The 15,006-nt window shown below is 38.6% G+C and overlaps 1 protein-coding gene across 2 annotated transcripts in view; it reads left to right on the forward strand.

The window, feature by feature from the left end:
- tbc1d9b (TBC1 domain family member 9b) overlaps positions 1-14,470 on the forward strand; it is an 89,947-nt gene extending 75,477 nt beyond the window's left edge. Inside the window, exons 16-23 of one of the 2 annotated variants that reach the window (XM_079839777.1) lie at positions 6-74; positions 580-820; positions 2,491-2,556; positions 2,899-2,970; positions 5,387-5,437; positions 5,751-5,810; positions 5,899-5,996; positions 11,430-14,470. In XM_079839777.1, the coding sequence (XP_079695903.1) occupies positions 6-74; positions 580-820; positions 2,491-2,556; positions 2,899-2,970; positions 5,387-5,437; positions 5,751-5,810; positions 5,899-5,996; positions 11,430-12,071 (1,299 nt within the window). In that variant the 3' untranslated portion in view covers positions 12,072-14,470. The remainder of the gene's footprint in view (positions 1-5; positions 75-579; positions 821-2,490; positions 2,557-2,898; positions 2,971-5,386; positions 5,438-5,750; positions 5,811-5,898; positions 5,997-11,429) is intronic. The other variant, XM_079839778.1, reaches the window with a different exon arrangement.
- The last annotated feature ends 536 nt before the right edge of the window (positions 14,471-15,006 follow it).

Below are 15,006 nucleotides of genomic sequence, written 5' to 3' on the forward strand. Positions count from 1 at the left end.
TTCAGGTTAGAGCTATCATGACAGATTCCGCTTTCACTATCGAGGAGTTGGAAGAACTGTTTGTTCTGTTTAAGGTAAGATAAAACTCTACATTTATTTATTTATTTGATATTAATTATTAATAATAATGTTTATTAAATAATGTATGATTATTATTTCTAATAATACATAGACAATATTTTTATACAGTTTAACTGATGTATTTAAAAAAAAGTATCACATGAGTATATTTTAGAATTTATGTCATGTATTAATCTCAAATGTCTTATATGTTTTTTGTTTATTATATTAATGTTCTTCAAAACACCATAATTCTCATTTTGAACTAAAGAAACCATTAGCTGTTTTTTTGTTTTGTTTTGTTTTTAAGTTGGCCAGTACCGCCAGAATTGATTGAGTCATTTTAGGTCATGGGAATGGTAACATAATAAATTTTGCTTCTCTTTTCTTGGTGTAATCTAATTGGATTATTATTTATTTGCAAGCCTTTATAGAATATGCATTTATACAGTACATACTGTCACACCGTCCAGCTCTAGTTATTGTCAGTGTAACTGTACTTATGTGTGTCTGTCCCAGGCGAAACACATCATGAGCTGTTACTGGGGTGCGAGCAGCACGGCGGCGGAGCGTCATGACCCCAGCCTGCCGTATCTGGAGCAGTACCGCATCGACTGCGGGCAGTTCGTTCAGCTCTTTTCTGCTCTGGCGCCCTGGAGCTGCGGCCTTCACACCAACACGCTCTCTAGCCGACTCTTTCGCCTGCTCGACCAAAACAAAGACTCTCTCATCAACTTTAAAGAGTTTGTCACTGGACTCAGTGAGTAGATGTTTTTACTCCAGAGCTTTAGATTGGACTGAGTCAGAGTTTGATTAAAGTTGTCGTGAAACGGAAGTTGCGATAGTCTTTTCTTCCCTATTATGACGTATATCGATATGATGATTTTGTCTGTGGGGAATTGATTGGATGGTTGTGCATTGCTATTAGTGGATCTCATGTGAGTGACAGGTAGCCCTGCCCTCGCCATCAGATTATTCTGATTCAAGATTACGAGGAACATAAAATAATGATGTGCACTGATAAATCATTTATTGTAAATACTGCAATATTCCATATAAAACCGTTGACTTTAATGTGAAGGCTGTTACTGCTTCAGATCAACAAGATCTTGATCTGAGACCTCAAAATACTCTTCACAGGGTTCAATTTAACCATTGAAATGAGTTATCAGGATTCAGGGATAAAATTAAAAACATATATTTTTTATCATACCATCAGTATATGCTGAATAAGTTCTGTTTAAAGTTAAGCTATGATGTCACACATAAAAATACAGCATAAAAAATAAAAAACAGAGGCTAAAAAGCGTATTTGGCTGATTTGTAAATAATCATTGATGTACCACTAATGGCCAGAAAAAGTTAAATAAAATATATTGGACTACTACCATTATCATTCAGTGTCTTGTAACTTTTGGGAATGAAAGTATTAAGTGATATATTTTGATAACATTTATGATTTAAACTTCAATTAAAAAAGCATTTGGTGAGTTTGATTTATTTTAATGCATCGGTTGAAAGTGTCTGTTTCAGTGAATTCAAACTCTTGATTCAGTGATTCGTTTGCAGCATCACTATCAGTTGGTAAGAAAGTTTTTGAAAGATGCTCACCAAGGCTGCATTTATTTGATCCAAAATACAGTAAAAACAGTAAAATTGTGAAATATTATTACAATTTAAAATATCTGTTTTCTATTTGCACTGAAACATTTTTTTTTGGTTTTGGAGAGCCGTTATCAGTTACCGAAACAGACGTTTAATTAGAGCTTCTCTGGTGGTTAGTTTTGACTGTTCTGCGTCTACTTCATGCACACAATGTGGATAAGCTACAACAATTAAACATGTTAGCTGTGTGGACACTAGCTCTTGGATTGACAACATTTCTTGATTTTAATCGGTAATTGTATGATTTCTTAAATCTTTTCCTCTGTGCTGTTTTCTGTTGATGCGCAGCATGAACAAAACTTCACTAAAACATTTGTAGCACGCCTGCCATCCAATCGTCTAGAAAGTCTCGATTTTATTACGAAATTCAAACAATAATTGAATTTTGGTGCTCTTTTAGGATCACTGTAGAGGTAGGGCGGATCAAGTGCTCATGAACCGATCATCTCTTCTGCTTTACTACTAGTTATAGCACAAAATAAACATGCATGAACATCAACGTTGCATTACAACTTCCTGAAATTAATCCTGTCTCATGTAATCGCTCAATCTGTTTCAAGAAAGATGTCAATAAGTATTGTTCTCTTTATAAAATAACAGTGAAAAATTTTTTTTTTTGTTTGCTTACATTGTAGGAATATATTTATAGACAATAGAAGGTAAAATACATGCAAACTAAATAATTAGTCAACAAAAACTTAAATCAAAGACAAAACTTGAATATCTGAGCTTCTCGACAGTTTTTGCATTGTGTTTCTCTCTCAGGTGGGATGTATCATGGCGATATGACGGAAAAACTCAAACTTCTCTACAAACTCCACCTGCCTCCTGGTATGCTTACAGTCACACCAGACTTTTACTTGACAGGCTACAGAAAGAGTAGAAAAATATGAAAGACAGTTAGTGTTTTATTAGTATGCAGGAATAGAGGCACTGTGTGTGAGTGACACCAGTGAACATTACAGCAAACATCAGCACAGCGTGAGGAAAACCAGTTTGCTGCTCTCAGCATACACTCTTATCTGTGTGTGTGTGTTTGAGGCTAATTAAAGTGAGAAAACTAGCACGTGTTTGTTTTGAACTGTATGTGTAAAGAAGATTTGAAGAAAAGATGAGGCGGTTTATGAAGCGGATGTGTCTGACGTGCTGATCTCTTCATCTCTCTGTCTGAAGCGCTGTGTCCAGAGGAAGCAGAGTCGGCGCTGGAGGCCACGCAGTTCTTCACTGACGACGACTTGTCACCAGGTACAAACACTGACACACGCTTATTCTCTAAACATCAGTTCAAATCAGCATTTAAGAAATGTTCCTGGTTTAAGTCAAGCTCCATATTTTAAAAAAAGCAGAAATCACGGTTACAGTAATGAGATTACAGTGGAATGTCATGGACTGTGAACAATACATGTTTTTTTTTCTATTTAATTTAATTTCTATTTTATATATATATTTATATGTTCATTTATATGTTTTATATTAATATCTGATGTGTGTGTGTGTGTGTGTATATACACTATATTGCCAAAAGTATTGGGACACCCCTTCAAATCACTGAATTCAGGTGTTCCAATCACTTCCATGGCCACAGGTGTATAAATCAAACACTAGGCATGCAGATACTCTACAAACATTTGTGAAAGAATGGGTCGCTCTCAGGAGCTCAGTGAATTCAAGCGTGGTACCGTGATAGGTTGCCACCTGTGCCATAAGTCCATTCTTGAAATTTCCTCGCTACTAAATAATCCACGCTCAACTGTTGTCTTCGGTGTAGCAGAATAATCCATTGTGTCATCGCGGTCGGGATCAGACGTACGGCTGTAGTATCAGTGTCCTTGTTTGCATACATTTCATTTGAAGAACGCTGCTGGTTTGTGTTTAGAGCATTAAAGTATATGAAATATGTCCATAAAAAACTTAAACGCGCTCGCTACAGTCTATATCTGTCCTATATGATCCATGTGGTGAGCGTTGTTAATCTCATCACGGCACTCCGCGCAGAAACCACTCTCTTCTCCGCTGTAATCAAGGGCTGAATCCGAAATCGGCCACTATACCCTCAAATAGGTCATTATTTGAGGGGACAGCCATTTGTCAATCCCACATTGCAACGCAATGACGAGTGTACAGCCGATGTACACACAACGGTTGTGTGTACAGCCGATGTACACACAACGGCTGTCCGAATTCACTCACTCATTTTCATTCACTCCTTCAAGTGAACTATATTAGTGGATAACGTAGGGAATAGTGAATGAGGGTATAGGGGGCGATTTCGGATTCGGCCATAGGCTGTAATGTGATCTCAGCTGTGCTCTCACTACAGTGCAACAGTGAAACGGGTCCCCTCTCAAACAGTGTTGCGCTGCGCCACGTTCCGAACGTTGTTTAAGCGACATACTGGTATACAGTTATTGCAGTATAATCAAAATTCATATCATAACAAAAATAAACACCTGTATTCGGTATGAACCGGTATACCGCCCAGCACAACTTCATGGGATGGGTTTCCATGGCCGAGCAGCTGCATCCAATCCTTACATCACCAAGTGCAATGCAAAGCGTGGGATGCAGTGGTATAATGCATGCCGCCACTGGACTCCGGAGCAGTGGAGACGTGTTCTCTGGAGTGATCAATCACTCTTCTCTGTCTGGCAATCCCATGGACGAGTCTGGGTTTGGCGGTTGCCAGGACAACGGTACTTGCCTGACTGCATTGTGCCAAATGTAAAGTTTGGTCTGGGGTTGTTTTTCAGGGGTTGGGTTTGGCCCCTTAGTTCCAGTGAAAGGAACTCTTAATGCCTCAGCATACCAAGACATTTTGGACAATTTCATGCTCCCAACTTTGTGGAAACAGTTTGGGGATGCCCCTTCCTGTTCCAACATGACTGCGCACCAGTGCACAAAGCAAGGTCCATAAACATCATTGCCTGACCTCACAAATGCGAAAAGATCTATCTATCGTTCTATCTGTCATCCATCTGCCCTTGTTTTTTGTTGTTTAATAAGAATTTCTCTGTAGAATGTTTCATAAATATACAGTACTGTAGTAAAGTTAGTCGCAATTTCCATTTCATGCCGACTTTTAAAAGCCAAAAATGTCAAATTTTCGGTGGTACAACATGACTGGTCTTTTTTCTTATTTCATTCATTTTGTTGCGTCATTATATCTATTATGTCCAAGTGTCTCTGTAAATACAGCTTTTGCTTTGGAGGGATGAATTCAAATACTGCTATGGAGCTTCACTTGTACTGAGCTTAATATTTTTTTTTTTTTACACTATCTGAGAGAATATTCAGTTTATTCCTAGGAAATGTGGACAGTTGTAATTGTTCGGAGTTACACAACTTACTTTTAGTTCTATGAGTAATATTATTTTTAACGAGCATGTTTTGTCTGTTCTGCTCTGTCCTGCATGTCTGTGGACGGTTTGCTCCAGGTTTACTGATTGATAACTAATTATTAATCTTCTGCACTCTAATTTTCCTCATTTGTTGTCTTCCTTATCTCACCCTCTCTTTTAAAATCTTAACACACTTTTCTTTCTTTCTTTCTTTCTTTCTTTCTTTCTTTCTTTCTTTCTTTCTTTCTTTCTTTCTTTCTTTCTTTCTTTCTTTCTTTCTTTCTTTCTTTCTTTCTTTCTTTCTTTCTTTCTTATCACTCCAGATCCTCCCTTCCTGTCTCATCTGGACTTCCTGGCACAGGAAGTGACCTCAGGTTTGTGTCTGTCTGTCATCTTGAGTGTGTCTCTCTTTGATGGTGTTTTTGGGCATCAGCTAAGATGTTGTTGTTTTTTCCACTAACCGCCTCCTCTGTCGGTTTTGGTGTTTTCCAGTCTGTATCGTTTCACACTCTCACTTTCACATGGCATTATCGTACCTTTGTGGGGGGTTTTATTTTTATTTTTTAACCATGGGTTTTATTTCATGAAACCTTTCTGGTGGACATTTTTAAGTGGTTAATTTAAATGCTAATTTAATTTGTTGAAATTTAAACAATGTTTATTAATGAAACAATAATGTCTTAACAGGAGAGGAGCTGAAAGAGGCAGGAGACACATCAGCGGCCGGAGACACAGATGACAAAAAAGGTGCATGACCTGATAATGCTCGCCTTTTCATGTCTCTGGTTGTTGTTTTAATGGCAGAGTCTCATTGCAGCTCATCTGTTTTTTTCAGAGGAGAAGCCAAAGGACTATAAGTACTATCTGAGAATGTGGGCCAAAGAAAAAGAGCCAAAGAAAGAGAGTATCAAAGATCTGCCCCGGATGAATCAGGTGACCAATATTCATTGATCTCAAATACTGGCAAATACAGTCTCTTTTCTTAGGGGAGAAACATTTTAGCTACTTTGTTCACACTGAAGCTGAATGTGGCCCAAATTAGATTTTTCACCTTACAATTAATTGTAAATAAAACTGATACGTATCTGATCAAAGACAAAATTTGTATCTGATCTTCTTCTTAATTTTTCTTAATTTTCATATCTGATTTAATCTTGTTTATTGCATTTACCCTAGGCATGAACTGTAAAGTTATTTATGTAGTTTTGCATAGAAAGGTGCAAAATATATGTTGATGTAGATTTGATCCAACAGGTTTTTGTGAAAATCACAGTAAATGGTAAAATTCTAATTACTGACGATTCTTCTCAGCAGTTCAGAATCGCTTCTTTCTATTGGGACACAAAAACTAAATTTAAATGCACTTTGATCTTTGAAACTTTGCAATGGCAATTTGATTTATATACAGTGCATCTGGAAAGTATTCACAGCGCTTAACTCTTTCCACATTTAGTTATTTTACTGCCTTATTCCAAAATGGATTACATTTCATTATTTTCCTCAAAATTCTACAAACAATACTCCACAATGTAATTGTAATGTGAAATATTTGCAAATGTATTAAAAATAAAAAACAATCACATGTACATAAGTATTTACAGCCTTTGCCCAATGCGTTGTTGAAGCACCTTTGGCACCAATTAGAGCCTCAAGTCTTTTTGAGTATGATGCTACAAGCTTGGCACACCTATTTTGGGGCAGTTTCCCCCCATTCTTCTTTGCAGGACCTCTCAAGCTCCATCAGGTTGGATGGGGAGCGTCGGTGCACAGCCATTTTCAGATCTCTCCAGAGATGTTCAGTCGGGTTCAAGTCTGGGCTCTGGCTGGGCCACTCAAGGACATTCACAGAGTTGTCCCCGTAGCCACTCCTTTGTTATCTTGGCTGTGTGCTTAGGGTCGTTGTCCTGTTGGAAGATGAACCTTTGCCCCAGTATGAGGTCCAGAGCGCTGTGGAGCAGGTTTTCATCAAGGATGTCTCTGTACATTGCTGCTTTCATCTTTCCCTTAATCCTGAATAGTCCCCCAGTTCAAATCAAATCAAATTCAACTTTATTGTCATTGAGCTAAGTACAGGTACAGAGCCAATGAAATGCAGTTAGCATCCAACCAGAAGTGAAAATACAATTTATAAATAAATTAAATAAATATGTATATGAATATAGAAATATATTATTATACATAGTATTATACATAGTTCCTGCCTAACCCACAGCATGATGCTGCCACCACCATGCTTCACTGTAGGGATGGTATTGGCCAGGTGATGAGCGGTGCCTGATTTCCTTCAGAAATGACGCTTGCCATTCAGGCCAAAGAGTTCAATCTTTGTTTCTCATGGTCTGAGAGTCCTTCAGGTGCCTTTTGGCAAACTCCAGGCAGACTGTCATGTGCCGTCTGGCCACTCTACCATACAGACATTTTTTCTGTACCTTACCCCAGATCTGTAATAATGTAATAATACATTTGCAAATATTTCAAACAAACGTCTTTCACATTGTCATTGTGGGGTATTGTTTGTAGAATTTTGAGGAAAATAATGAATTTAATCCATTTTGGAATAAGGCTGTAACATAACAAAATGTGGAAAAAGTGAAGCCATGTGAATACTTTCCGGATGCACTGAGGCACTGTTTACTTCAACCAGTGTTGACCAATGTGCTTTACAACAAAATGACTAAAAACACCAATAACACAACATAATAAACATGTGGCAAACATCCGACAAGGACCAGAGTGCTTCAACCAGAATTAAAAGCCTTATCGAACAGATAGGTTTATAAACTTAGACTTAAAAATAGACACCGAAGAAGCCATTCTAATAGAAATGGGCAAATCATTCCAGAGTCTTGGGGCAATTGTAGAGAACGTGCAATCACCCCTGCATTTCCGCCTCGTCTTGGGGATAGACAAGTGTCTCTGGTTAGAAGACCAGAGAGATCTGGTTACATGGTGCTCAACCAATAAATCAGCGATATATGAAGGAGCCATATAATTTAGTGATTTATAAACAATAAGTAACATTTTTAAATCTACTCTGTAACACAACCAGTGTAGGGACCATAAAAATGAGTAATATGATCCCATTTATGGACCCCCATCAGAAGTCTAGCTGCCGCATTTTGAACCAATTGTAATCGGACACTAAAAACTAAATATTTTTCATTTAAATAAATAAAAAAATAAAAAAATTAAGATGACAAAACGAAAATACACTGAATCCGTTTGAAGCTTTGAAGAACCGGAATGAACCCGCGGCAGAAAACACCCTCTCAGATGGTACTGATGCCCCTTGGCTGGAATACAGAGATAACGCCTCGCTTGTACTACTGCTGTATTTTAATACCGTGTAGCATATTTTGCAAGTAACTTCGTCGCCCGTTCTGTCAAAATGGTCCCACACAGTAGGTCTACTACTTTCCTATTGCTTCATTTTGTGAAATATGTCTGTGTAGGCACGTGTGGTTGCACGTATCGCAGGCTCGGGAGTTAACAAATATAGCATATTAAAAAAAAAACTAAAAAAAAAAATTTAACCGTTTAACTGATAGTATTAATCGGTAAAAAATTCTTACTTTCGGTTAACGATTAAACGGTCAATATGAGCATCCCTAAAAAGCATATATCACTTTCTCAAAGTTTTTAAAAGAAAGAAATCACTTAATTTTAGAAAGGAGTTGCAACTGACAAAAGGATGGTTTGACCACAGAATTTATCTGCCTATCAAACTTCAGGTCTTCATCAAACACAACACCCATATTTTTCACACATTGCTTAACACGAGGACAACCCACCAAGATTTGGATTGGGATCAGTCAAAGAATCTGATGGTTCAAATACGATGATTTCGGTTTTATTCTCATTGAAATTCAGGAAGTTTAGCGCCAACCATGCCTTTACATCGGTCAGACAGACCTTTTACATTCACAAACAGCTGTAAAAACACTACATGAAAGATAATATCCGAACAAAGCATAATAGGGGTCATTTAAGTCATTTTAACTCTTTCCCCGCCATTGACGAAAATTTTCGGCTTTCCGTGTTTCTGCTGTTATTCGGTAAAGGCGCTATTACGCATCTTCTGAAAGAGAACTGAATCTCCTGATCAAAACACAGGTGAAGAAGAAGCAGAAACAAGTGATATCATATGTAATCATATGCATACGTAAAATAATCATCAACCTTAAATGGCATATAAATCAAAACTGCCTAATTTTACTGAGTGAAATGTCGACCCAGGATAAGCTATAGGAATGTGAAGCTTTGGGGGTGTTAATGGACTCCATCTACTCCATCTGTGTTTTGATAATAATTCTGAATCTGATCTGGATGTAGTCTTTGACAAAAAAAATAAATAATAATAATTCTCAGCTTTTTGCTCAAAATGTAGCTTTTTTATGAAACTTACCCACATTCAAATGTTGATAAAAAAGAATGCATGAAGCTAAAATAAAAGTTTTTTTTTTTTTTTTAAAGCAAGTGTCTGTTCTTTCTTTTGATATATTGCATGTTCAGATATTCGTACAACAAAATATTGTGGGGCCATGAACATCTTGTGAAAATTATCAAAAATGCTGGCTCTGGCTGGCAACTTTTTTTTTTTTTTAAACACTGTTAATAATTACAAGGAACAAAATTATAAATGCAACACTTTTGTTTTTGCCCCATATTTCATGAGCTGAACTCAAAGATCTGAGACTTTTTCTATGTACACAAAAGGCCTATTTCTTTCAAATATTGTTTGATATCTGTCTAAATCTGTGTTAGTGAGCACTTCTCCTTTGCCGAGATAATCCATCCACCTCACAGGTGTGGCATATCATGATTATTGCACAGGTGTGCCTTAGGCTGGCCAAAATAAAAGGCCTCTCTAAAATGTGCAATTTTACTGTAATGGGGCGGTCCGGGGAGGTCCGAAAACCAGGCAGTATCTGGTGTGACCACCATTTGCCTCACGCAGTACAACACATCTCCTTCGCATAGAGTTGATCAGGTTCTTGATTGTGACCTGTGGAATGTTGGTCCACTCCTCTTCAATGGCTGTGCGAAGTTGCTGGATATTGGCAGGAACTGGAACACGCTGTTGTATATGCCGATCCAGAGCATCCCAAACATGCTCAATGGGTGACATGTCCCGTGAGTTTTCAGCTTCCAGGAATTGTGTACAGATCCTTGCAACATGGGTCCTCGCATTATCATGCTGCAACATGAGGTGATGGTCGTGGATAAATGGCACAACAATGGGCCTCAGGATCTCGTCACCGTATCTCTGTGTATTCAAAATGCCATCAATAAAATGCACCTGTGTTCGTTGTCCATAACATACGCCTGCCCATACCATAACCCCACCGCCACCATGGGCCACTTGATCCACAGCGTTGACATCAGCAAACCGCTCACCCACATGACGCTACACACGCTTTCTACCATCTGCCCTGTACAGTGAAAACCGGGATTCATTTGTGACGAGAACACCTCTCCAAAGTGCCAGACGCCATTGAATGTGAGCAAGTCGGTTACAATGACAAACTACAGTCAGGTCGAGACCACGATGAGGACGACGAGCATGCAGATGAGCTTCCCTGAGACGGTTTCTGACAGTCTGTGCTGAAATTATTTTTGTTACGCAAACCGATTGTTGCAGCAGCATTCCGGGTGGCTGGTCTCAGATGATCTTGGAGGTGAAGATGCTGGATATGGAGGTACTGGGCTGGTGTGGTTACACGTGGTCTGCGGTTGTGAGGCCGGTTGGATGTACTGCCAAATTCTCTGAAACGCCTTTGGAGATGGCTTATGGTAGAGAAATGACCATTCAATTCATGGGCAACAGCTTTGGTGGAGATTCCTGCAGTCAGCATGCCAATTACACGCTCCCTCAAAACTTGAGACATCTGTGGCATTGTGCTGTGGGATAAAAATGCACATTTTATAGTGGCCTTTTATTGTGGCCAGCCTAAGGCACACCTGTGCAATAATCATGCTGTCTAATCAGCATCTTGAAATGCCACACCTGTGAGGTGGATGGATTATCTCGGCAAAGGAGAAGTGCTCACTAACACAGATTTAGACAGATTTGTGAACAATATTTGAGAGAAATTGGCCTTTTGTGTAAATAGAAAAAGTCTCAGATCTTTGAGTTCAGCTCATGAAAAATGGGGGCAAAAACAAAAGTGTTGTGTTTATAATTTTTATATCTGTTTGACTTAGTCAAAGCCCAATGAATTAAAATTGTATTTACATTTACATCAAAACACTATTAAAAGTAGCAACCTTGTGACTGCAGTGTTTGACCAATTCAAATGGCCTTGACATGAACATAACCAGAACGTGAGTAACTACAACGCATTTTCATGTGTTCATAATTTCCAGGAGCAGTTCATTGAGATGTGTAAGACTCTCTACAACATGTTCAGTGAAGATCCCATGGAGCAGGAGCTGTATCACGGCATCGCCACAGTGGCGAGTCTCCTGCTGCGCATCGGAGAAGTGGGCAAGAAATTCACCAACAATGGTGGAAAGAAGGCAGAGGCCCAGCTGCCCTCCACCATTGACACTCTGCAGCCAGAGAGGGAGGACTTGTCCGGGGAGGGAGGATCAGGACAGTCCCTGGTCTCCAAGGCCCTGGCGGAGGCGCAGCTAGAGACACCACCTCCTACTGCGGCCGGCTCCGACGAAGAGGCCAAAGACGACACGTCCGTTTCTTCCTACTCCGTGGTGAGCGCTGGTTCGCTGCAGTGCGAGGACATCGCCGACGACACGGTGCTGATTGGCTGCATGAGCGGAGTGGGCAGTGACGGCGTGGATCGGAGGCGGGGCAGTGCGCCGGATGCCGATTGGTCGATCACATTCGAGCAGGTTTTAGCATCGTTCCTGACGGAAACATCGCTGGTTGACTACTTTGAGAAGAAACACGACATTCAGAGAAAAATAATGGCATGCAAATCGTTGAGAGCAGTGGAAAGACAGACCAGTACGTCAAGTGATCACGATTTCTCTCTGACCACACAATGATTACACTCATACAGACATGCATGAACACATAAACACACATACAAATGCAAAACAAGCATATGTGTATGTATGTCCGGATGCTGTCTATAGGAGTTTGATACTTCTGTCCTAGTCTACAAATTATGTTTAAAAAAGGTTTTAGATGACCACGTTCCATCCTAGTGTCCGTTTTGCTGGGTTTCATCATTTGAACGCACCGGTCTTGAATGGAGGATTATGGGATATGGCCCATACAAATCTAAATATATCTACAGGAACTGTGTATATTATACTGCTTCGGCTCATTATACAAATTAACGAATGAAACGTCACACTAAGTATTTGATTTGCACACTAGTCTTGAGTCCCAGGTAGGAATGAGAGTGATTATCTCGCACTAAAAGTGTACATCACTAATGCTTTCTTGCACGTGTGCTATAGCTGGATATATATCTGTGTATTTGGCGGTAAGAAGTGTCCTTTAGGTGAAGCGTCCACCTCATAATGCTCTGCCTAGATTCACTTTAACTCTTTAGACTCTTCAGATTCACTTTAACCCCTTGGATGGAAACAGTTGTTCACTCTGCACCCTACTTTGGTTCAAAGGTGTGTTTCTGTGTGTTAAAATCTGCTATTCCGTTTCTAAGTAGGTCATTGCCTTGATAAATAATCAGACTCTTACCGTTGGTCGAGGACAGCGTTGCACATGTTTGTTGTGGTGTTGCGAGGATGTTACAGTACGTTCTGTCAGATGTATATTTGCCAGAAGAAACGTCACAGTGCTACACAAACATTACAGCGCTGGCTCATCGTAGTCGTCCAAACCGTAACGAGGTACAGTAAAAAAATCTAGCTGATTAATTTAGCACTATATTGGCCTTTAACACGTGAATCAGGACTTGTTTCTCGTTTATTCACCACAATTTCTGCTATCAGGCCAAAGCAAGTACAATCATTGGGCTTCATTCATGAAAATCAAGCAGAGCGGATTTGTGTAAATCAAATTGTAACATTGAAATGAATAAAACCTTCGTAAATTGGCTTGAAGGCACAAACACAATTATGAAACCATATCCGAGTATAACATAGTGTAAACTTGCATTCAGTTAAATGACATTTTGTTAAACAGTAAATTGATGCACTGAATTAAAATGTTGTAAATTGTTGTATTAAATCATTTTACAAATGTTTTAGGCATCCCATGGTGAATTAAAAGAAAATATTCAGCATGCATTCAATTATATTTACATAAATTGATGCATTGAATTTAGTTAAACCATTCTTATATAAATCATAGCATTACATTAATAAAATATGTTCTGTACAATCGCTCATTGAAGATTCCGTAAAATCTTTAAAATGGTTTACGAATGATTTACACACATTAGTTTTGCTTGTGTTTTATACACAAAGCCCTGTTCAAGTTGCAAGTAAAAGTTGCAAACTATATTTCCGTTTCTTGATCGCAATGCTTCTTTTGTATCAAATTAAGAACTCAGCAACCTATCTCTCAGCCACAACATTGTGTTCTAGAACTATTTAAATAAGAGCTTCCTCTCAGGCTCTACAATGAGATGAATCTAGAACCTGTAGTTTAAAGACAGACTTGGCCTTTTCATCCTGATCTTTAATCACAAGACTGAAAGCTTGCATTTAATCAGATGTAGTCAAGCTTCTTAAACTGTAAATAGTTGCATATCACATTCTAATATTTTAACATAAAAGCGTTTGCAATGATCATTCTTGTTTGTTTTCAGTCATGTATGCTTTTGTTTGTCTCATTTCTAATCTATACTTGTGATTGCATTTTTGTTGTTTTTTTTTTACAATTGCTTTTGTACTAAGTAAATTAGCTTTAAATTAAGCCTGTTCAGCTCAGTAAGGAACAAACCCTGAAAGGCTTCAGTATTAATTTTCAGATGTTATCTTTAAAGAGCTTTAAAATAGGAACATAATTCAAACAGGGCTGAATTCCGAAAACCACATTTGAACCGAAGAGATGAGAGATTTTAAATCAACGATGAAGCATTAAAATATATAAACTTTTTTTTAAATTGGATTATTGCTGCAGATGTAGCGGCACGGCCCATTTCTGCACTTTTGTCATTTACGGTGAATCTGAATGTGAATGAATCTCTCGTGACCTCTGTCTAACTGTGAAAATAACTGGCTTCACTTCACTGTGTTTTCTAATTAACTTTGTTAATTAATGCACAAACTAACACTGTTCCACTTTCATTATGCATTTCGTAAAATAAGTTAATTCTGATTCTCTTGGTGGAGAGTTTCTCCTCCTTACGGCTTCTGTCTGTGACTTGCAGTTGTTATTACCTGATGTCCACTCATTTAAAAGTTGTTTAAAAACTTGTCATGAAACCAGTATTGTGTAATATTATGTAATAAAAATCAAGTTCAAGTCGGAGCGTATTTAGTGTTTTCATGCACATCCACTTAAAGGTAGCCTACACTATTTATCTTTTGGCCCTCTAGCAGTTCCCCGCCATTGACCGATATTTCCGGCTTTCCGTGCTTTCGCTGTCAATATCAAACATCAACATTAAACACAATATTTCCTATTGTCGAATTGACTCAGGACGAGCTATAGGACTGTGAAGCTTTGTGGTGTTGATAGACTCAATCTACTCCATCTGTGTTTTGATCATCCTTGTGAAGCCCATCTGGATGTAAAAAACTTGTTTTTCTCAGCTTTTTGCTCAAAATGTTGCTCTTTTTAATGAAACTTGCCCACATTCAAGTGTTGAAAGTGTTGAAGTGAATGCATGAAGCTAGAATAAAATGAGTTAAACAAAACCACATGCATTTTGCGGAAGAACGTTGCTTTGGCTCTTCGGATGAATATGGTTTGCAGTACCTGTATTTAGATCTCAAGCTGACTATGTAGACATTACTGGCCCCGTCCCAAATGGAACCATAATCCCTTGCGATCTTCCTCCGG

This window comes from Gobio gobio, assembly GCF_949357685.1.
Source record: "Gobio gobio genome assembly, chromosome: 16".
Taxonomy (NCBI): domain Eukaryota; kingdom Metazoa; phylum Chordata; class Actinopteri; order Cypriniformes; family Gobionidae; genus Gobio; species Gobio gobio.